Genomic DNA, 25,434 nt, shown 5'->3' with positions numbered 1-25,434 from the left:
AGAATGTATCCCTATAGTCAGGTGCCATGACACACCCCATAATTCCAGCTACTGAGGGGTGGGGATTAAGGCAGGAGGATCTCAAGTTCACCTCAGCCCACTGTGGGCAATTTAGCAAGACCTCATTTGAATAAAAAGTTAAAAAGGGGTAGCGATGTAGCTCAGAGGTAGAGTGCCCTGGGGTTCAAGCTTCTTCACAAAGAATGTATCCCTGTTGTTAAGCAAAGTATATCTGTATATTTATAAAAATGGTATTACTATTACACAAAAATGAAAGAACTATTGAAAAGATGTAATGTGTAAATCACAAAAACATCATGCTAAATGAAAGCCAAACAAAAAGATCATATACCATAAGATTCCATATATGTGAAATTTAAGTAAAGGCAAAACTAATCTATGGTGATAGAAATCAGAATAGTTTACCTCTGGCAGATTGCTGACTGGGAAAAGGCAGAGAGAACTTTTTGAAATGTTTTTAATCTTGATTTAGGTGGTAGTTTAATAGGTATATACATCAGTAAAAAGTTATCCAGTGTACATTAAGATTTGTGTACTTGTTGGGCACAGTGGTGCACACTGGTAATCCCAGGAAGGTTGAGACAGGAGGACCATGAGTTCAAAGCCAGCCTCACCACTTAGCATGGCGCTAAGCAACTTATTTATTTATTTTTTATATATTTTTTTAAAGAGAGAGAGAGAGAATTTTTTTAACATTTTTTTTTTTTAAGTTTTTCGGTGTACACAACATCTTTGTTTGTATGTGGTGCTGAGTATCGAACCCAGGCCGCACACATGCCAGGCGAGTGCGTTACTGCTTAAGCCACATCCCCAGCCCCTAAGCAACTTATTGACACCCTGTCTCAAAATAAACTATAAACAGGGCTGGGGATATGGTTCAGTGGTTAAGCATCTCTAGGTTTAGTCTTCAATACCAAAAATTAAAAAAAAAAAAAAAAATTTGTGTGCTTTGCTTCTGTAAATTATACTCCAGTATAAAAATCCCAACAGTAAACTGAAATTGACTAAATCACCTTTTTAAAATCAATTTTAATGAAGCAAGACAGACAAAATGGTATTTTAAAAAAAATTTTTAACTATACATGAACATATCTTTATTTTGTTTATTTATTTTTATGTGGTGCTGAGGATGGAACCCAGTGCTTCAAATGTGTGAAGCAAGTGCTCTGCCACTGAGCCACAACCCAGCCCCAAAATGCTAACTTTTGGTGAGACTTAGGTACATAGGTGTTTATTTTCTTGACTTCTGTGTTAGAATGTTCCCCAAATGGAAATTTAAATAAATAAAACAAAAATTCAACAAAGTTTAAAATTCACCTTTACCATTATTTTGAAAGTTGAAAAGAGCTTACCTTTCCTTCTGTTGCTTTCTTTGTTGATGAAATTTCCTTCACAAGCTTTGGAATTTCCCTGTAAAATTGTGAAACAATTCTGTAACTTCTAAGGTGGAATATTTTTACAGAACTATTTTAAATTTATAAAATGTACTACAACATATTGAATACCTAAGAAATATGAAATAAAAATTAAAAGGGGTTCACATACTCTAGTACAACTGCAATATGCCGATGTCGAATTTTCACCCAGAGATCATCATCTTCTTCAAGGATTGCCTCCTTTTCTTTTCCTTCTGTTTTGTATCTACAGGAACACAAATGCAAAAAACTTTTGGATTTTTTTTTCCCATAAAAGTGGGAGAAACACTTTCATGAAAAATACTTTTGAAAAACTGAAAAGTAAATATACTCAGTCTATTACTAAAGGAGGAAAATGAATACCTACTCAAGATGAATACCTACTCAAAACTAAGGCACATTGCTATTTTTTTTGACCTGGGATTAAACCCAGGGGTAATTCCATGGAGAAACATCTCCAGTTCTTTGTTTTTTATTTTGAGACAGGGCCTCACTAAGTTGCTGAGGCTGGCCTCAAACTTGTGATCTTCCTGCCTCAGCCTTTTGAGTCACTGGGATTACAGGTGTGCCACCACGTATAGCATACTGCTATCCTTTCATTAAAAATCAGACTGCTGTACCTAGCAAGATATTTTTATTCTTAAATGTTAGGTTTATAAAGTTTGGCAAAATTTTACAAAATTTACAAAGCAAAAATTCAATGTCCTACAAACAACTTTAAGAACAAGACTGAATATACTAACCATTTGTGTTCTAACTGCTTAAAACACTATTACAATGTGTTAATAGATCATAGCACAACTATTAAATATACATTAAGAATAGAAATGTCACCCCAATGTAATCCTATTGAAGGTATTTCAGAGTTGACACAAAATTCACAAACATTTAACATCTGTTTCTTTATTCTTCCACAATCCTGTAACTTATATCTTCTTTAATGAATGGGAAAAGAAGTGAAAGACTAAAATAGTCATAAAAACACTATGATAGCTTTAATGAGTTCTATTTAAGTGACCAGCAACTCAAGGGGTTCATAAAGCACTCAAAATGAGATTCAAAACAGCTTCTCCTAATGGAATTTCTCCCTTTTTATTCTAGTAACCCTCTTTCCATTTGAGGAACTTGGGAAGAATCCATTGTCCTTGGGACTGCCAATTTCCTTAAGCCAAAATTAGAAAGGACTGCATTAAGCTTTCCTAGCTCGGACTGCAGACAATACCTGTAGTTGTCTGCTATGTGAATACAATAATTTCTGCAGCTCAAAAAAATTATAGGTCCAACCTTTAAAATCATTCACCTGTGTGGTCTTAATTACAGATGCCCAAAGATTAAATGGCTGTGCTTTATTACAAGACAGCACTTAGGACAGGGGGCACTTTTGTCATTTAAAATGCCACTTTGTACTTAAATAATACCCCTTTTTATGCCCACATCTTTATTTATATGTATGCACATTAATACACATATATCCTAAGACACATCTGTCTACTTTTGTTTTTTTTCCAATGTATGCAAGACATGACACATAGAAATGTTACATAATACCTTTGACTTTTAAGTGATTTACAAAGATTAATCTATCAGCAAGCCTCGATACTCAAAGATAATGACAATCCCTTAAGAGTAAATTTAAAGAGGTGACTAAGAACAACAAAAGAATCTGGATATTCAGAATTTACTGATCATTTTGATTCTGTTAAAATTTGGGTGGGGGATCAGCAAGGAGGTGAATCTAGCTACAATGAAGGGAGCACAGGGGAAAGTAAAAGGCAATAAGGTCAAATAATAATGGAGGGAGAGCATAAATGATGGCCTTGAAGACCATTGCAAGGGCTCTATCTTTTACTGTGAGGAAAATTGGAAGCTTGGGCTGGGATTGTGGCTCAGTGACAGAGTGCTTGCCTCACACGTATGAGGTACTGGGTTCAATCCTCAGTACCACATATAAATAAATAAATAAATAAATAAATAAATAAATAAAGAATTGAGTCCATCTACAACTAAAAAAGAAAGAAAGAAAGAAAATGGGAAGCTATTTAAAAGTTTTGAGAAGTGATTTCATACAAACTGACCTAGGTATTACCAAGATTTTTTTTTTTAAACACTGTGTTGAAGGGAAACTGAAGATGGGCTGAAGAAGCAATAGACACCATTTAGAAGCGCACCACAATAAACCATAGGAAAAATTATATGGACTTGAACTAGCTTTAATTATGGATATGTTTTGAAAATGTAGCCATAAAGATTTGCCAATGAATCCAACGTTTTTGAACTTGACTGGCTGTTAAAATGTGAGAGATGACTGAAATTTTTGGCTTAAGTAACTATAAGACTGGACCCACCATTTACTAAGATTGGGAAAACTGGTTAAAGTAGTATGAAGTGGAATATCAGGAGCTCAGGTTTGGACATACAAGTTTAAGATGTTCATTAGACATTCCAAGTATGAGATATTCAATAAGGCAGTTGGATATATAAATCTCAAGTTCAGGAAGAAGGTTTAGAATAGACATAAATTTGAGATCAAAGAACAGATAAATCTTGGGAATGAATGTGCTTCTGAAAGAATATAAACAAGGATAAGTTCCAAAAACTGAATACTACAACGTTATAATACTGAGAATGGAGGATTAGGAAGGAGGCTATAAAAACTGACTTCTGGATTTAGCAACACAGAGGTAACTAAAATATTTTTTATTTTTAATAATAAATCATGTCCTATATTTTTAAAAAAAGAAAGAAAGAAAGAAAACTGCTGGGAACAGTGGCACCCACCTGTAATCCCAGCTACTCAGGGAGGCTGAGGCAGGAGGATATCAAGTTCAAGAACAGCCTCAGCAACTCAGCAAGACCCTGTCTCAAAAATAAAAAATACAAAATAAAAGGGCAGGATCAGCTGGTGCAATGGCACACACCTGTAAACCCAGGTCTGCAGGGGACTAAGAAAGGAAGATCATAAATTTGAGGCCAGTCTGGGAACTTAGTAAGACCCTGTCTTAAAATAAAAAATAAGGGCCGGCGCTATAGCTCAGTGGTTGAGTGCCCCTGGGTTCAATACCCAGTATTCTAGTCAATCAATCAATCAAATTGTGACAGAACACCTGGAGTTTATGCTAATCTGTGAATTTTTTTGATTCTGGGAAAGGCCATGTGTCTTTAAAAAAACAAAAACAAAAACAAAACAACAAAAAATATAAACTAAATCTTGCCGTGCTTGCCAGCAAACCTATAGAGATATATATTTTAAAAGCAAGGTTAGAATTTATATCTATATTATTTACAAGTCAAAATTCTTTATTATCCATCAGTTTATTAATTCATTTTTAAATCTCTTGAGTACAGTTTTATAGACTTAAATAAAAAACCAAGGTAAATAATACTCCTTCAGAAAATTCTAAGTAAACAGCTAAAAATGACTTTCATATTAGAAAAATATTGCTTTTTCTGTTAACTAACATTAACGCAAATCACACAGAAAAATTCAGATATATGAGTGACCAGAATGCAAATTAAAAATACAATAGAAAATACAAAATTATTTTACCAATATTTGAGAAAAATTATTAAATACTATAATTATCAAAGACTGTAAAGGGTTGGGGATGTAGTTCAGTGAAGTGCTTGCCTTGCACGCACAAGGCCCTGGGTTCAACTCTCAGTACTGGGAAGAAAGCTGTTCGTATCTTTTTAATAAAACTACAAAATTAAACATAAAATTTCAGAAGACTAATTTTCATTTTTACTATTATACTCAAATAGTAAATCTTAGCTGAAAATGCCAATTAGAAAAAACATATTTAATGTATACATACACATACCCATAAATAATATATAAGAATAAGTGAAATGGTTGCATGATAGAAAAGCTATTCATATTTCATTAGCTTTTTAACTGATATTACTTTTAAGGTAAATATGCTATATCAAGGTTAAGTAAATTAAGTTTAAGAGTAGGTAAAAAACTGTGTCTATTATTAATAGCCATCCTACTTTGTTTTCTTATATCTTAATTTTTTAAAATACATTTCATTGACAAGACACTTTTGGGTGTATGATTCAGAATAATCACTGCCAAACCATTTTGAATAGCATTTCTGCTTCCAAAAATATAACAGTGAGCTTGATGTTTACTTTTACCATAAATGAAAAAATCCAAATTCTATCTGTTTAAATGTAGCTTTGCTGTAGACTAGTTAAGGAGGTAAACACATTCAAAAAGCTGACAAAGTCAATACGTTCTTTAAAAAGATTATGATTATAGGTGTAAAAGTAGTCTCTGAATAAGAAAGTTTACAAGTTTTTCAAATTTCTGATCCTTCATAAATCATTAAATGCTCATATGCTATCCTGTTTGTATATGCCCTTTATATGCCCTTCAAGTTATACTTGCTTGTATGTATCATTCTCAATTGGTAGTAGATCATATGCCATTGCCTGAAAGGTCAGTTCATGCAGGACAGTGGACACAGGATCAAAGCCACGATCAATTATTAAGAGCTGGGAATGAGTTTTACCCTAGAATAACAAGATAAATTTATCTTAAGAAATTTTAATTTGGGGGGGAACATATTTTTAATATACTTAGAAAATAAAAGCAGACTTTTCCTAAGTTCTGATCCTCCCCACCAAAAATATACAATAAAACAAAACAAAACACATGGTTAATTTCCTCAAAGAGTGAAGTTATAATAAGACAAGAAAAATCTGAGTGGTACATTATGGAAAAAATACATATTCATATTTAGATTAAAATACTACATTTAATATTTTCAACATTTCTTTTAAAAAAGTAATATTTAGCTTGCACTAACTATTAAGAATTCAACTTGATAAACACTAAAACTGATGTAATTATGAAGAATAGTTACTATTTGAGCTCTTGTATTAGACATTTTGCTAAGTAAGAAATACATACATTATTTAATTTACTATTCAAAATATTTCAGATTCTTGTAGCAACCCTGTAAGACAGATACTGTTATCTCCACTTGACAATGTGGCATTAAGGCTTAAAGTTAAATAATTTGTCCAAATCACACAACGGAGTTTAAAATCCAAGTTGGTTCTATTCCAATGATTGTGCTTTTAATCATTACAATATTTAAAATACATTGGTGCCAACTAAGATGATAAATCACAAAGACATTGTTAATTCACAAACAGCACTAATCACTCAATGACAAATAAGTATTGGGAAAAGTCACTGTTAGTATTGCTTTTATGTCATTTTCAAAAGTAGTAAATTCTTTGGCTTATTATTCAAAGCAATAAAAGATAACTATAACTCATTAGATAAACATTTTCTATTTATTTACATATATCAGGCAGAAGTAAATCATATAGGTTAAACTTTAATAAATGTACTTAAATTACAATTCACTCCTTGTTATGGCTTATCATCTGGAATGTCCCCTCCAAAACTCAGGTGTTGAAAACATGATCCCTAAGGCAGAAAGGTTCAGAGATAGGGCTTTTAGGCAATGAATGGTCCTGGGGCTCCACAATTTGATGAATTAATCCACTGACAGCTAAATGAACTACTGGGAGATGGGACTTAGTTGGAGAAAGTAGGGTCACTGGTGCAGTTCTGGGGGTTTATCTAGTCCCTGGCCCCTACCTCTCTCTCTGTTTCCTGGCTGCTACCAGCTGAGAAGTTATCTTCTTCATGCCCTTTTGCTTTTCTTCACCTTACTTCAGGCCCAAAGCAATATGACCATACACTGAGACCTCTGAAACTGTGGGCCAAAATAACCTTTTCCTCCTCTAAGTTGTTCTTGTCAGATATTTTGGTCACAGCGACAAAAAGATGACTAAATCACTCTTAATAAACTTTGAGATGGTAATGTACACTATTTAGGAGCACAGCATTTGTAATCAGATCTGGATTTGAATTTATCTTTGGTCACTTTTCTTCTTATTTTATTTTTATTTTTTTGTAGTTGTAGATAGACAGAATGCCTTTACTTTATTTGTCTATTTTTATGTGGTGCTGAGGATGGAACCCAGTGCCTCACACATGATAGGAAAGTGCTCTGCCACTGAGCTACAGCCCCAGCCCTTGATCACTTTCTTGATGTACGACCTTGAATAAATTTCTTAGCCTGTTATATATCAATTCTCTCTTCATAAAACAAAATATTATCACATAACATCTTCCTTGTAAGATTGTTGTGCAGATCAAATACATTTATACCATGAAACACTTAGCACGTTGCCTGGCAATTATTAAGTTCTTAATATATATGAGCTACAAGTCCTTGGAAAGGTCAATCAGAAAAAATACAATCTAAGTGCTATATCAGGGCTTAGGATTTATGACAGTATGTAGGGGAAGTATTGCTTGGCATGAAAAGTCAGGAAAGATTTTAAGAAAGAAACATTTATCAGGTTCTTGAATAAAAGGTATCAAGCTTTTGAAGAGTATGTAATTACTTAGAATAGAAAGCACAAATTTGTTTTTTGTGGATGTTGCCACTTTTTCACTGAAATTATGAAAGATTAAACAGATTTACTAATATATTGTTAGTGTATCTCTTCATTCAACAAGTTTTAGTATACTGTTTATATGAAGTCATTCTATCTTCATAACAACCAGAATAACAGCTTTCACTGGACCTCCAAACCAAAAACTTATAAAAGCAACTAACACCATACCTAAACTTACATCCTCCATTCCAGGCAAGTTGTTTAGTTGTTAATTTTGCCTTTTTCTCTATGTCTCAACCTAAGGAATCCTATTCCTTGCAAGAAAATCATGCAACAGACTTCCTACTTTATTATGGTGTACTCATTCTTATTTTTTTTTAAAGAGTTTTGTTGATGTTGTTTTTCCTTTTTTAAAGAATTTAAACTTTACTTATTTGTTTGTATGTGATTCTGAGGATTGAACCCAGTGCCTCACCTGTTCTAGGGGAGTGCTCTGCCACTGAGCTACAGCCTCAGCCTGGTGTATTCATGCTTGAACCTGAAGGGCCTCTTCATCTAGAATGCCTTCCAAGCTTCCAGTTGAGAATAAAGTAAGTCCCAATCCATGCTCCCATTGTACTCTATATATTCTTCTCTCATTCCACATACTACATAGCAGTGCATTTGATGGTTTCCTGAAATATCTTCTCTCCTAAACTATGGACAATTCCTTTCTTTCTTTCTGTAGCTATTAAATATGGCCTCTCTCTAGCACCTCCTCTGTCAGTTTCCGCAGGCTCTTCATTCTTTAACCACACCTATATTCTGGTATTCCCCAGGTTCCAACTTTAATCTTTAATTGCATTTTTTTTTTTCAATGCTGGGGACCCAAATCCAGGGCCGCATGCATGATAGGCAGGAGACTCCTAACTGACCTATATCCTTAGCCTTGATTACATTATGTTATCTTTATTACAATAGTTGTTATTTATTAAACTTCCATATGTGCTGAATACTTACATGTTAACTTAATCCTTATACCAATCAAACAAGGTACTTATTATCTCATCCATTTAAAAGATTAAAAAAAAAAAAAACCTCAAGGTCACATAGCTCATAAAAGCAGAAATTTTATATTTATTAAATATTAACTCAATGGCAAACATTATTCTAAGGAATTTACATGTATTATCTTATTTAATTCTCTCACTAATTTAAAAAAATAGGTATTCTTTGAGGCTGGGGTTATGGCTCAGTGGTAGAGTACTTACTTGCCTAGCACATATGAGGCAGTGGGTTCGATCCTCTGCACCTCATAAAAATAAATAAATACAATTACTGTGTCCATCTACAACTAAAACTATTTTAAAAAACAGGTATTCTCTTAGCTTTTATTTTCTAGAAAAGAAAACTTAGGTACAGAAAAGTTACATAATTTGCCCAAATTAATATAACTATGAACTAAATGGCAGAGTCAAGCTGTGGACACAATGCTGACTTCAAAGCCCATATCTTCCCCTCTAAACCACACTGAGCACTCTCTGTTAATGATTCTTTAATCAGTATTGGAAGTCTATGTTAATGATTCCCAAAACAATACTAGAAAATGAATGAACAAGCTGCTTTGGCTTATAAAGAAATAATACAGATTTTATGTAGAGTCACTATTTGCCTTTTATACATTACCTTTATTAGTCTCTTTTCATCAATCTTGTAGTAGTCTTCAAGTTTTTTTTCAACCAGCTGTGCAAGTTTACTGGCATTATCTAGAGGCTTACTAGAATTGGAAAAGAATATTCAAACAATTATTTTTCTTTCAAGACATACTTTACATATCAAAAAGTTGAATTCTGGGCTGGGGTTGTGGCTCAGTGGTAGAGCATTTGCCTAGCTCATATGAGGCACTGGGTTCAATCCTCATATGAACACATAAAAATAAATAAAGATATTGTGTCTGACTACAACTAAAAAAATTTTTTTTAAAAGTTGAATTCTAAAATGAAACCAAACTACTTATAAAATGAAAAATTTTATAAGCATGGGAAAATTCAGATAATAAATCAAATGTTACATAATTTACATTATCCAGAATTTACAAATGCAAATCTTATCATCTGTGTCTCAGATTTTTTCAATATACAGGGAAAAAATATTACATATAAGTTGCAGTTCCCTTTATCCCCCACCTAAGTTCTGATAAGTTCTCTCACTTGTCTCTATCCCAACACTCAAGGGCACCATTACCACAAATTTCAGTGTATCCTTTGTCATTTCTGTTATTTGTGTATGTGTGTGCATGTGCGCACGCATGTGCAACATCTATTGACACATATACAACATCTGTTCATTTTATATCATTTAGTATCCCATCATATGATTACACTGGATTCTATATATTCATTTCCCTAAAGATGGACATTTAGGGGACTGGGTTTGTGGCTTGGTGGTATAGCACATGCCTAGCATGTGTGAGGCACTGGGTTCGATTCTCAGTACCAAATATGAATAAATGAATAAAATAAAGGTCCATTAACATCTAAAAAAGATGGACATTTATTTCATAATTCATTCTCAATTCTTAAATTTTTATTGGAGTACTAAAGATTGAACACAAGAGCACTCTATCTCTGAGCTGCATTCCCAGTTTTTTTTTAAATATTTTTTTAGTTGTCAATGAACCTTTGTTTTGTTTATTTATATGAGGTGCTAAGAATCAAACCCAGTGTCTCACACATGCTAAGCAAGCGCTCTATCACCGAGCTACAACTCCAGCACCCCAAGCTCTTTTTATTTTATTTTTGAAGATAGTTATTGAATTATAATTTTAAGTCACAGTGTTCACATTTCATATCACAAATTAATGAAACTAAATACTTAATCCATTTCCAATATAAAACTCCAAAATTATAACATGAAGTAAAATACAAATTTATAAAATACAATTATAAATCTATATTATCTTTTAAAAAATTTTTTTTTTATTTTTTAGTTATCGGCGGATACAACATCTTTATTTGTATGTGGTGCTGAGGATCGAACCTGGGCCACACGCATGCCAGGCAAGCGCGCTACTGCTTGAGCCACATCCCCAGCCATAAATCTATATTATCATCCTAATATCAAATAGGAAATTAAATTTTAAAAAGAACTATTTAAGATAAGCATTTTTCTTCTTTTTACAACTTTAAAAAATTTTAATTTGTTATACATGGCAGCAGAATGCATTTGAGACAATTCACATTACACATACAGAGCAGAATTTTTCATATCTCTGGTTGTACACAAAGTAGAGTCACACCATTCATGTCTTCATACATGTACTCAGGGTAATGATGTCCGTTTCATTCCACTGTCTTTTCTATGCCCATACCCCCGTCTCTTTCCCTGTTTCCCCTTTGCCCCATCTAGAGTTCATCTAATCCTCCCATGTGCCCCCCAATATTTTATTTTTTTTAATTTTTTTTTTAGTTGTAGTTGGATACAATACCTTTTATTTATTTATTTTTATGTGGTACTGAGGATCAAACCTGCACCTCGCATAAGCTAGGCAAGTGCTCTACCGCTGAGCCACAACCCCAGCCCCATCAAGCTCATTTTTTATTTTATTTATTTTACTTTATTTTTGGCACTGAGGATTAAACCCACGGCTGCTCTACCACTGAGGTACCTCCCCAGTCTTGTTTATTTTTCAAGACAAGGTCTTGCTAAGTTGCTCAGGGTGGCCTTCAACATACCATCCTCCTCTCTAAGCTTTTCGAGTTGCTGGGATTACAAGCATGCATCACTGCATTCGGCTGAACCTTTAGGTTTTATACTTATTAAATACGCAAAGCAGCCTGTATAAAAAGTGATTTATGCCATGTGCAGTGGTGTATGCCTGTAATCCCAGCAGCTTGGGAGGCTGAGGCAGGAGGATTATAAATTCAAAGCCAACCTAAAAAACTTAGGTTGTGAGCAATTTAGCAAGACCCTATCTCAAAATAAAAAACAAAAAGGGCTGAGATGTGGCTCAATGGTTAAGTACCTGTAGGTTCAATCCTCAGTACAAACAACAACAAATACAGAAATAAAACCCAAGTTGTCTGGTGACACTCAGCAACACGGATGAGTTAGAAAACAATGTTGAGTGAAGAGCTAAAAGACAAATCATGACTCCATTTATATGAGTTCTAAATCAGGAAACACTAAACTATATGTTAGCAGTTGGATAGAGGTTATCTCTAGGAAGAACAGGGATGAGTGACTGGGAGGGGTCATGAGAAGGGCTTCTATGATGCTATTAATGCTGTATGTTTTATCTTGGTAGGGTTAAATGGGTACAATCATTTTGGATGAACTATCAAGCCATATACAAATAATTACAACATTTTACAGTAAACTCATTTTCATAAAGAAGAAAATAAAGTTATATAGCATGAAACTTAGGCCTTCTCTTAAAAAAAATCCCCAAAAGAGTAAAAATGATAAGACATAAAAAATGTAAGTCTATTCCCTATATGAAATAAAGACATTTCCTCAAGTATTCCTTAAACCAATGAAAAACCATGTCTATAAATAGTACCAAGTTTAAGCTTTAAAATTCAGTAACAGAGGTTATTACTAAATATTAGGTAATTTGAAATTTAAGCCTTAAATTTTAGATTTCCTATATGCAGAGCATGGTAAATATATAAGAAAAATACATTTTGCAAAATAAAAAAAAAAGTCACAAGAGATATCCCTTGCCTCTACATTGGACAGCAAAGAGAAGCATAAAATGCACAAACACTATTATGTCTTACCTTTTATATCTTACTCCAGGATTTTCATCCAAAGTGGCACATACTGTAACTATCTGCTCGGCCATTGCTTCCATAATGGCATCTTTTCCATTGGCATTGCTAGGGTCTGGACTATAACAGTAATAGAATGCATCTGGTACATCAAGAGTATACACCTAAGTTAAGCCAAAAAAAGTTATACTGTCAATCTAGAGACTTGACTTTTAAAATGTATCAAGAAAAATACAAAAGAAGAAAAAAAAGAGAAATGCAATTGTGATTTGAGGCATTAAAGAAAAAAATACTTGCACTAACCATGCTGTTTCCTGAAACAACTGTGTCTTTACCTCAATCAAATCATTCTGTCATCTTGATTTCATCCTTTATTTCTTTTCTCACTCTCCTTTCCTGCTTAGACTACCTCTCTCCTTCAATTCTTGTTTCATAAAGAGATTGTACAGTTTGCTTTTCACTACCTGTGCAACAGATGAAGGAATCTGAGGTAGTCAAACTAAAATAAAAATCTAATACCTGGTAGAAAGAAATACAACAAAGCCAAAATTTGCCTACATATCAAAGATTAAAAATCTTAGCCCATTAGAGAAAAACCTAGAAATTTCCCACAGTTGACATGTCTTCAGTTCTTTAGACTCTTCATGTCTCTAAGATAAATATTTTCCAAAATGACATGCCACTGTGCCAGAAACAAGTCTTATCATAATGCAATGAATCCTTACAGACACATTCATCCATTTGACTAACTAAAGCATTTACTGATATAGAAAAAAACTGGATTGGAGGCTTGTTATTATTATACTATTTGAAGATACAAAGGCAGCAGCTCCCTATCAGTACTGAAAATTCCCCATTAAACTACACGGTGGGATTAATAAATAATAATAATATACCAGGTGTAAGAGCAGGCAAGTAATAAATAGTATAAGTTAAATAATGTATTATGAATAAACTACCTTGCATTTCCTTCCACATTCATTCATTTCCTTCTGGAAACCATTCATTTCTCTGAACATAACCATGACCAACAGCAGCAGCAGCCTGAATGAACATGGACTGAGATTCAGCTATGGCCAATCCACTTCTTTTTGTGCTGCCCAAGGGTTATATTGCTGTATTAATTTATCAACAAGCACCCTACACTTGGACTGTAACTTTCTCATAGTATATTATCCCACTGCAGTAAATATTATTTGTTCAAAAGTATTTATTGCCCTGCCTTAGAAGGCTTCTCCCTATTTCTTACCCACTGATGGCAGTTTTGGCTATAATCATTAGAATGTGAATATAGAGACAAAAAAGCTTTAAGAAATATTGTGTGGGGTTGGGGATATAGCTCAATAATAGAGCACCTGCCTGACATGTGTAAGGCCCTAGGTGTGATCCCCAGCACTGCAAAACAAATAATTAAAACCTTAAAACAAAACCCATAACAACAACAACAACAGAACCCCACTGTGTGGTTCCAATATTTCCTCTTTGCCCTCTGCTATGTCCCAGAGCATCCCTTCAGTTTTAGTCCCAGAATGTAGAAAATGCAGAAGTCCAGGCAAACTACAATGGACAATAACATGAATGAGAAATAAATCTTTGCTATAACGAACTGAGATTGCAGAGGAGGATCTTATACTGTTTAAATCAAGCCATTTAATATTTCAGTGCATCAAAAAGGATTTAGGGGCTGGTTTTCATTCTATACTCACATTTCTTCTTTATCCCTCACTCTCTTCTTCCTTTCCACTTTCTAGCACCATCATTAAAAGTTCCTTTAGACCACTACCATATTTCTTCATCTTTATGACTCACAACTAGTTTCTTAATTATAGATCCCCTGCCTTCCTCTACTCTTCAGCTAGTTGACTTTCCACCTAGATGTCTTTTAGCCCTCTCCCATTTTCTTGAGTGCTTTCATCTACTTGCCTTAATGTATATGTGAGAACATTACTTACCTTAAACTTTCTGAAGGCGAAAGAGATCTTTCTTTGATCCCTTGACTCATTAAATTATGTGGATGTCCTCAGTTTAACTTCTAAATGTGTTACATGTTCAATTTTACTTCTTTGAGGCACTATCATATCTGACATTATCAACTGCTCCTCAATAATCTTTTGACTTGTGGGCCTCTTGTCTATGGCCATCCTACCCTAAACATACCTGATCTTGTCTGACTTCTAGGATTCTACTTCTCCTTAAAAACTTTAGGACCAGTCCCCCATCAGTTTTTGTCATTAAACTTGGTGGGAGTCTCCTATTATATAGTCCCAACCTAACTAGAGAGAGCCTTCATACTCTTGCTCCTCATAATCCGTATTCTTGCTGCTCCCCTACATTTTTCTGCTTCCATATCTTTGCATTTAGATTCCCATCTTATAGAATGTTACCTTTTCATTACTACTTTATGAAATTCTATCCATTCTTCAGATGTTTTCCCAATCTCTCTTTCTGTGGCAAACTGTGAGATGCCTCCCCCACAAACATATTCTCCCTTTCAATAACTATACTCCAATTCATTAGGAGGAACAGCAATATATGTTCAGGCAAGACTACTCCATGAACTTAGATATACGATTAAACTTTGGCTAATAAAATATAAATGACAACTCTTCCTTCATTCTCTCTTTCATCCTGCTTCCTCAAATGAGAATATAATAATTCTATAGTCAGGCTGGGGATGTGGCTCAAGCGGTAATGCGCTCGTCTGGCATGTGCAGGGTGTTGGGTTCGATCCTCAGCACCACATAAAAGTAAAATAAAGATGTTGTGTCCACTGAAAAATAAATATTAAAAAACTCTCTCTCTCCCCTCTATCTTAAAAAAAAAATAATTCTATAGTCATCTTGGATCATGAGGGCCATGCCTAGGAGACAAGGTTCCTGACAATTCTGTATAGTCAGCATATAAGCTTTATATAAATTATTTCCCACTTTCTTTAGTATTAGCAAAAACTACATTCTCTTGTTGTTTAAACCAACACATTTTCTTGTTGTTTAGATTTTCTGTTGTATGCAGTTGAACCTAATCATAATTGGTAGTTTTTTGAAGCTACATAATAATTTGTATCTCTTTTATAGTATTCAAATGAGGGTAAGTAACATATTTTGCTTGTCATTTCATAGCAGACTGCTTTGAATCTAGCAAATTATGTCCACTGAACATGATATTGATAAATGCTCACAGAGGTCTCTGCTTATAGTGCAAAGCACTTAGCAATATTTCATTTATATCTTTATTTCAAGCAAACAAAAATCCCATATATTCTGTCATTTCTCCAAAATAGTTAAACTTATTAAGCAAATTCTCTTAAGATTTTTATCAAGGAAGTAAATTAAAAAGACTTTATAAAATCATAACATTTCACAAATACTGGTTGAGTAAAAACTTCTCATGAGATTTCTCTGTATACATGCAGATAGGTTATTGCCATAAACTATCAAATTAGTCAGATATCTACATAAATCCCTCCTTCAAATATAGCAATTGCAGAATTTTAATGAATTGTAGGGCTAAAACTATATTTATCTGCTGTGAAACAAGATGTTCTGGAAACATTTATAATACTTATGCTACTGCTTATATCCCACATGATTTTAGGAAACCTATTTTCATTCTATACTAAAATTTACATGTCATATTAAAGAAGTAAGCATAAAGCTAACTTCTCAAAAACAGTTTAATGCTAAGCAGATATCTGAACAGTTTTCAATTTGGATCATGATCTTTGTTGAAAAAAGCAACTGCTTCAAAGAGAAATCCCTTATCTAGGATCCTTTCTATACCTCAATAATGAACCTCTCAGCTCCAAATAAAATTGAACTAACAATTTCAATTCTGTAAAATGCTAGAATCCAAACACAAAGAACAGAGCACAATAAACCTGAATAATTCATTAGCTGTGTGACTTGTTTAAATAAATTATCCTCTTTGATCTCTGATCTTTAAAATAGTTTCATAAAACTACTGGAAGAATTAAATGATTAAATTTATTAAAGCATCCAAGAAAGTACTGGACACACGGTATTATACAAAATTTATTATTATTATCATCTTTACTATTATTCTATTTATTTATTTATTTTGCAGTATTGGGGATTGAATTCAGGACCTCACACGTGCTAGAAAAGGGCACTACCACTGAGCTACATCACCTGTCCTTTTTATTTTGAGATATAGCTTCACTGAGTTGCCCAGACTAGCCTCAAACTTGTGATCCTCCTGCCTCAGTCTCCTGAGTAGATGTGATTATAGATGTATACCAACACACTCAGCTAACCATTACTATTATTAATCAAAAGTTTATTAACTATTCCAAAGGCAAAATGAATAGAAAACCTTTATTGTATAAATTAAAAATTTATTAGAGAACATTTGATTTTGCCAGGTGTGGTGGCACATGCCTATAATCCCAGCAAATGGGGAGTCCCTAAGCTACTCAGAGAAACCCTGTCTCAAAATAAAAAATAAAAAAAGGGCTGTGGCTCAGTGGTAAAGGTCCTTGGGTTCAATCCCCAGTACCCACCCCCCAAAAAAGCGGCAGCATTTGTTTGAATACCACAATGGCTACAAATGTTTTTCTGGTCTTATCTAACAAAAATTTATGCTTAGAAATCTCTTGATTTCATAATCCAGAAAGGCTGTAATTTGACTTTGTGGCAGATATGAAACTTAAGTCTCCTTTGTTCATTATTAATGTCATATTCCAATTTTTTGCTCATTTTTTTTCCCTGTATCAAGGGGAGTCCTTATTTATGGATTAGGCACAAAGTTCACAAATAATAAATAAAAACATCTTTAGAATATGCTTTATTATTAAACTCATAAAATCAAATTTATAATCCATTATGAACTTAAAAAAAAGAGAAAGTACCTGAGATTCATGTGGAATGAAGGAAATATTTATTTCTTTACATCTTCTTATTGACTTGGGGGGACAAGATGTCTTAATTTTATTAAAGAGAGTATCAGGGCAAACTGAGAAGAAAAAAAATTAAAGCACATAATTCCATCTAACTCTTTATTACTTTTGAATAAATCATCCCAACATTTAAGAATATTTTTATATATAATTAATGGCTTTCACAAAGTAATCTACTGTAAGTGTTCTTTACAGACAAGTATATTCAATCAAAAGAACTATAACAGAAACTCCATTTTCTCCCATTCACACTCACCATAATCTCTACTAGAGATCTGTTAACAGAGCAAACTAAAATTGTTAGAAAGGAAAATTACATCCAAACTCATGACTTAATAAAATTGGCATTTTCAGAACTGCTTATAATTTTACTTTTCCAGGTTGGCCAGTAAGTGAAATACAATGCCACACAAACTGTTAATTATTCCTTGAATTAAAGAAACTTTTCTAATGTCCAGAAATTCTAAGATTCTAACTAGTCAGCTCTAAAACTTAAGAGGCCATAATTTCACCATTCTAGGATGCAATATCAATAATAAACTATTAAGATTGATAAGAGATAAAAATCATTGGCTCTTAATGTCTTTTTTAAGATGGGGGTCTTACTATAATGCTCGGCTGGCCTTGAACTTATGATCCCACTGCCTCAGCCTCCTGAATAGCTGGGATTACAGGTATGTGCCACCATGCCTGGCTTCCTAATGCCTTTTAATATATGTTTCAGTCTCAAGAGTCTTAAGTTTAGGCTAAGAATAGAGCTCAGTGGTAGAACAATGCCTAGCATGTATAAGGCCCTGGGTTAGATCTGCATCAACAAGGATGGGGAAAGGAGGGAGGAGGAGAAAGATGGATTCTGTAAGTTAGAAGAAGGTTCACATTCATTAAATTTTATCAATTTCATATCATGAAGATCTGTATAATAAAGTTACTTAAATAACAAATATTTATGATATGACCTTATAAAAAAAACTACTACTGGGCAAGGAAAATTATATGCTCCTTAAAGTAAGGAATCTCTAATAGTAGAGACCAAGACTTAACTGAATACATGGTATTTTTATTTTGAAAATATAGTTATATAACATAACATAAAACGGAAATGTGTCTTTGAACTTCTTATAATACTTTAGCTTCCTTTGTTTGAACATAAATATAACAGACTTTCTCTCTTACTGGGAGAAATGGATGGCTGTTTGTCCCAAAGGTTCTTATTTTTTATAGTGTAATCAAATCCTCAATTGAAACTGATTAATGATAAAAAAAAAATCACTAGTATCTAAACAGTATAAAAAGCAGACACTTTAAAATTAATAGGATCTTAAACAATGAAGTAATAACTTCTAAAAAGATACTTACAGTCAGTGAAGTATAAATATGCTGCTTTGTATTTGTTCTCTGATTTACTTGAAAAATCTCGTAAGAAACAATCTACAGACTTAAAACAGGTTAGATGTTAATACAAATTTTATTAATATTAATTTAAATATGCTGGCTTTTTTTTTAAAAACAGTATGCTAGCTTTTGAAATAACTAAAATTATTTCAACGATAAAATAAAACTTTATTGGCTAAAAATTTAATTTATAAACTGATTTTTACAGATACAAAGTTCTCTAGCCAGTGACAGCTAATAGGCAACAAAGAGTAAGGTAATATGCATGAACAAGGTGCTTTTATTGGCAATGTAGAAGTCTAGGAACTAAGCTTGAAGCAAAACAGGAGACAATATTATTGAAAGATAACAGACCAAGGAAATGAAAAGCCAAGGTACTAGAAGTATCATCTACATGGATAATGAAACCACCAAGACTTATGACAGAAGTTTTAAAGAGCATGATGGTGAGGTAGGAGCTAAAACTGTCATGTGATTAAAAGCTCAAAGCTTGTTAGATGACTTCGAGGAGGAATAGCAGGTAATATAGGCAGTTGTTATATGGTTGGTAGTATGTAGTCATTTTAAAAAAGAAAATCATCTGGATGAATTTATTATGTCTCTGTTCCTTTTTCTACTTCTGAAGATCCCCAAAATGTACTTCTGTTAGATCACATGGATCTTTATCTTTTCCTCATGATCTCCCCGACTTTTTTTCTCTTAAAGACATTCCATTTTGATCTTACAGCTTATTAATCCATATTTCAAAAGTGCAACGGACTGTTTAAGAAGTCACATTCTAAGGAGCTGGGGTGTGGCTCAGTGATAGAGCACTTGCCTAGCACGTGTGAGGCACTGGGTTTGATTCTCAGCAGCACACAGAAAAATAAATAAAATAAAGTCATGGTGTCCAATTACAACTAAAAAAAAATTTTTTTTAAATTTAAAGAAATCACACTCTGAGCTTTAGAAACTATTTAAGGTGCTATACTAGACTCTCTTTATGTAGACTATTTTTTTTCTGTTTAGATTAGCATTCTCTTCAAGCAGCTAGATTTTGCTAGCTGTGTGTTTTCTTCATTTCACTGAACTTCCTCTCTTTGGTATCTTAGACAACTTAGCTGCCAACTTTTCTTTTGTCAACTCACTTGTGGCTTAGACTTAGTTGTTGAAAAATTCTAAATAGAGCAGTTCCACAACAGAAGGAAGACAAAGAGGTTTCTCATTCCACAGCAAAACCACCAAAGTATATAGACCACTAGGGATTTTCTGAGACATGCAATTGACTTTTACCCTGGAATTTACAGATCTCTTATAGCAAACTCTTTCTGAAATCTGTCACATTAGGATCCTTGTCTGGGAACTCTTGTGTTGGTCTCCAAGTACTCCCAGTTCATGAGGATGCAAGTCTCACACTATGTTTCTTTACCAGAGCTCTCAAGAACCCCAATGCCTCACATACACAGAGGCCTATAGAACCCAGCAGGCATTTGTTTCAGGACAAGAGGAGAAACTTCAGTTGGCTGTGGTAGGGAGGGGAGGCACATCCAAGCACCATCTTCTCTGAATCCTTTAATCCTTTATTGAATATATAATCTTATATCCTGATTTTATCATTTAATATTAAAAGTGAATTCCTAGGTCATGAAAAATTCCCACAAACCTCATTTTTAATAATTACTCATTCTATGTTTTATTAATTCTAGTAATTTACCTGGTCTTATTTATTCATAGGAACTTTATTTGACCATTTATATGATTATTTTCTTACTATTAATTCTAAAATATAGAGCATCCTTATAAGATTCTTAAGAAAGAATGGCAAATTGTTTTTGAAAAAGGTTATCTCAATCTGTATTTCCACTAACAGTATATGGCAGTTTCTGCTTCATTACTCACTAACAGATAAAATAGCTAAAATGTAACATACATATGTACACAGATATTGTCTGTATGTATACTGTGTGTGTATGAATGAATGAATGAATGAATGGATAGATGGATGGATGGATTGACTGACTGACTGACTGATTTGCTACATAAAGAATGGTTTGCTTTTTGTAGTACTGGAGATTGATTAAACCCAGAGCCTCGCACTGAGCTACATTCCCAGCATTTTTGAATTTTATTTTGAGAAATGGTCTCTGGCTAAGTTGCCCATGCTGGCCTCAAACATGAAATTCTCCTGCCTCAACCTTCTAAAAGTAGCTGAGATTACAGGTGTGTGTGCACCAGTACATCAGAAACAACAGTGGTTTTTAACTTGCATTTTTCTCTAATCATGAATTTTCTTCTGTGGAATTATATCATGGATAAATTATAAACTGCCATTAAAACCCCTTTTGTACCAGTAGTAATATTGATTATCTGATTTTTTTCCCTATCATCTGCTAGAGTTAGAAGTGAAATGAAATTGGGATCACCAAATGATGAATATTCTAGGTATAAATGAGTAAGAGGAGGTGTTGGAAAATACATTCTCAAGATACTTTCCGAATAAAGGAAGGAACTTTATTTGGCTCTAAGTTTGGCTTAAAGTATGAGTTAGATCATATAGTCAGACTGTAAATGGAAAAAGTTCTTTTGAAATAAAATACAAAAACATACAGACATATCCATATGCACATAAACACATACATACAGTACAGGAAAGTCACAATGATAAATAAAGGATTAATACAAGATCTATTTCTTTTATCTATATTTCCATTTTCCTCAAAATTATGGATCAATAAAAACTGCATGAACAACAAATTATGCAAAGAAACTCTACCACTTTATACAAGTAAATTTTGCATATATATATATATGAGAGAAAGGAAAGCTTTCATTTTTGTTTCCATTGGGAAAAGAACAAATAAAACAACCTTCTAACAGAAGGTTACTAAACAAAATAATTTACGGAAATATTTTTCTGAAGAGGAGTATTTCATTACTTTTAATTTTCTAATAGCAAATCATGACAATACTGAAAAATATACTTTTTTATTTTATATACTAAAGAATATACTTTTCATTTTACAGTTTTTGTGCTGGGGATTGAACTCAGTACCTTATATATATTAAGAACTCACTCTTCCACTGAGATATACCCAGGGCCCAGGAATCCACTTTTTAAAGACAATATACTCACTTTTGATGTTGGTGTGATAAAATAAAGAGCTTTCATTTGTCTGACAGGTTCACGATTCTTATAAATATTCTCCACAACTAACAACAATAACAAAAAGGTCACTTTATACAAGCAAATATTTATGCATTTGAAACAAATTTTAAATAAATTTTACTGTACTTTCCATTTACAATAATAGAGAAACACATTTATACACACTTGGTTTATGCTTTTTTTTCATTTGGTAAATTTTAAAAAATCATAAAAGTGTGTCTTCCCTGAGTCTAAATCATAGGCTGCACTGCTTTCTCATTGTGAGAAAAAAAGATAAAACAGTGATTTCATAGGTAGGTTTACCAGCATAAGCAAAGAATATGCCATGAAAAAAAAATAAAATGCATTAAAAATTAAAAATATATTTCTTTAAAAATATTCTATTATAATAGCAAATATGATACCAGTTATACTACACTAAAGACTTTACATATATTATCTATGAAACCTTATAACCACACTATGAGTACTTTTCCTCAGTATTGGGGATTAAATTCAATGGTGCTCTTATCATGAACTACAAACTACAACCCCATGCCTTTTTAACTTTCAATTTTTTATTTTGAGACAGGATCTTGCTAAGTTGCACAGACTGTCCTCAAACTTTTGATCCTCCTGCCTCAGCCTCTGGAGTAGCTAGAAAATAGGCATGGGGCACCATACCTGTTTATTTTGAAAGAGTATTTTAAAATTGAGGACACTAATCTTTTAAAACCACATACTAACATTTATATTTTTTCAACAATAAAACAAAGTGAATGTAACAAATTCTAATTGTCAAATTACTTAAAGCTCTTAAAAAAAAACTAAAAGTATCCTATAAATCAAAAGAACCATATTTCAAGACTTGTATTGGCAAAGGACTATTAAGAATCAACATATGTGACATGCAATGAAGGCTACTGTTGGACTTTATTTTCCCCCAGTAGTGGAGATTGAATTTGGGGTTTTGTGCATGCTAGACAAGTGCTTTACCACTGAGCTACAACCCTACACACCCTGGACTTCTCTCTTAAATATGGTGATTTCATTTTTTTCATTCTTAAATTAATATTACTAATGTACAGTTTGTTATTAGATATCAAAGAAAATTTCCAAAGAAAATTTCAAATACTTTAGGTAGGAAATTGTAATTTTTATACAATTCCAACAACCATGATTTTTACTTTTAAAAGATTAAGGTTCAGGGGGGTTGGGGTGAATTTTGCTAGTTGAGCACATACTAATTATTAGCATGCCTGAAGTTCTGGGTTCCATCCCCACAGTTCCCCCAAAATGATTAAGATTCAATGTAAATTTACTTCTAGTGGTTAATACTCAAAATGAAGTATCTAACAGTCATCCTGTGCTGTACATAATATTATAATTTGGTGAATAATGTACAGGTACAACCCTGTAAAAATGAAATATCTGTTTAACAAGAGCAGAAAAGTATTACTTCTCCAATTCACTGAAAGTGTATATCTATTAAATGATAAAGAAAGGTCTTCAGGGGGGCTGGGGTTGTGGCTCAGTGATACAGAGCTTGCCTGGCACGTGTGAGGCCCTGGGTTTGATCCTCAGTACCACATAAAAATAAATAAAAAATATTGTGTCCAACTGCAACTAAAAAACATTAAAAAAAAAAAAGGTCTTCAATAATAACAAAGTCTAATTCCAAATCTTTACTTTTTAAGGTTTTTGTTTTTTATGTGGTGCTAGGGATGGAACCCAGTGCCTCACGCATGCTGGCAAGTGCTCTACCACTGAGCCACAGCCTGAGCCTCTTCCCTCATTGATTTTTAAAGAATAACAAGACCCATGCTGGGCACAGTGGCACATGCCTGTAATCCCAGCTGCTTGGGAGGCTGAGGCAGGAGGATTCTGAGTTCAAACCCAGCCTTGGCAAAAGCAAGGTGCTAAAAACTCAGTAGGACTCTGTCTCTAAATAAAATACAAAATAGGGCTGGGAATGTGGCTCAGTGGTTGAGTGTCCTAGAGTTCAATCCCTTGTACCATAAATAAATAAATAAACAAATAAATAACAAGACACTACTGAACATTTAGTCTTATATAAAGTCTTAAATAAAGGTTCTTAGAAGGGCTAATATAAAATTTGAAAGGACCATAAGTTTAAACTAATAGATAATGACTGTGATTATACCAGAGCAAACCTACATGACTCTGGAAGATATTGAGAACATTCCATAGCACTGTGCTCTATGATATAGTCAGAGGAGGAGGAGGAGGAGGAGGAGGAGGAGGAGGAGGAGGAGGAGGAGGAAGAGGAGGAGTAAAGGAGGGAGGGAGGGAGGGAGGGAAGGAAGGGAGGGAGGGAAGGAAGGAAGGAAGGAAGGAAGGAAAAGAAAAATTAGTATTCCTTTTTTAAGTTTAAAAAAGGAATACTAATATTTTTACCCAGGGGATCTATATATGTGTTGGTCTACAAGACCAGGCCACAGTAAGAAAAACAATGGTCTACAGAAAAAGGTAATTAAAAACTCTTTATAGTGCTCTACAGTTTCATTGTGCTTTCACACATTTATAAAATGGTGCTCATCCTAGTTTCAGACCAAAATATTCTCTGGGAACTTGAAAAACTTACATAGCCTTAATCAACAATTTACTTTATTAATAGTAAAAAAAATTAAAGCTTTAATCTAATTTCTAGTTTACAACTTTTTCCATAAAGATCATAAATTGAATATATAATACAATTAATGATAAAGATTAATTTACATGTGACTATCAACACACAAATATTAGCTGGATGTGGTGGCATATATCTGTAATCCCATCTACTCCGGAGGCTAAGGCAGAAGGATTACAAATTTGAGGTCAGTCTGGACAATTTAGCAAGATCCTAACTCAAAATAAAAAAGAGCTGGGATTGTAGCTCAGCAGTAGAGTGTCCATAGATTCAATCCCTAATGCCCCTAAACCAAACCAAAAACCAAACAAAAAAGCCCATAAATATTTTATGGTCAGGCTTTCTAGAAAATATTGGGTATACACTTAGGAGCAAAATATAAAAGAACTGTATTTGACTTTGAGTCTGTTTCTTCATTGCAGATGGGGGTATTTAATCTCTCTCTGTACAGGGGAATTATGAAGATCAAACTTATAAATAAATGAGTTAATGGACGATGAGTTAAAAATAACATGATCATGAATGTTATAAGATGTTGGTACTTCCTCCAGAAGGTAATACAGATTAATACAACATAACTTCGAATCAACATTATGTATTTTAAAATATGTACAAAGGTTGATTTTATGACATCTTAATAGTCATTGAAAAACAATACAAATAAATGACAAGGGCAGGAGGTGTCACTCAGTGGTAGAGTGCTTACCTAGCACATGTGAAGCTCTGGGTTCAATACC

General features: G+C 33.4%; 1 protein-coding gene across 2 annotated transcripts in view; it reads right to left on the bottom strand.

Moving 5' to 3' along the window:
* The window catches only part of Stxbp3 (syntaxin binding protein 3), a 66,742-nt gene that overhangs the window by 25,759 nt on the left and 15,549 nt on the right, over positions 1–25,434 (bottom strand). For both annotated transcript variants that reach the window (XM_005338062.4, XM_013364149.4), the window contains 8 exons: positions 22,036–22,112; positions 18,888–18,966; positions 17,484–17,587; positions 12,626–12,780; positions 9,531–9,621; positions 5,830–5,954; positions 1,567–1,662; positions 1,374–1,431 (listed from right to left, as the gene is read on the bottom strand). In XM_005338062.4, the coding sequence (XP_005338119.1) occupies positions 1,374–1,431; positions 1,567–1,662; positions 5,830–5,954; positions 9,531–9,621; positions 12,626–12,780; positions 17,484–17,587; positions 18,888–18,966; positions 22,036–22,112 (785 nt within the window). The remainder of the gene's footprint in view (positions 1–1,373; positions 1,432–1,566; positions 1,663–5,829; positions 5,955–9,530; positions 9,622–12,625; positions 12,781–17,483; positions 17,588–18,887; positions 18,967–22,035; positions 22,113–25,434) is intronic.

The sequence above is a fragment of the Ictidomys tridecemlineatus genome, chromosome 11 (assembly GCF_052094955.1).
Source record: "Ictidomys tridecemlineatus isolate mIctTri1 chromosome 11, mIctTri1.hap1, whole genome shotgun sequence".
In the NCBI taxonomy this organism is placed as follows: Eukaryota; Metazoa; Chordata; class Mammalia; order Rodentia; family Sciuridae; genus Ictidomys; species Ictidomys tridecemlineatus.
Note: the sequence above shows the minus strand (reverse complement) of the source record. Positions and strands in the feature narration are given on the sequence as shown.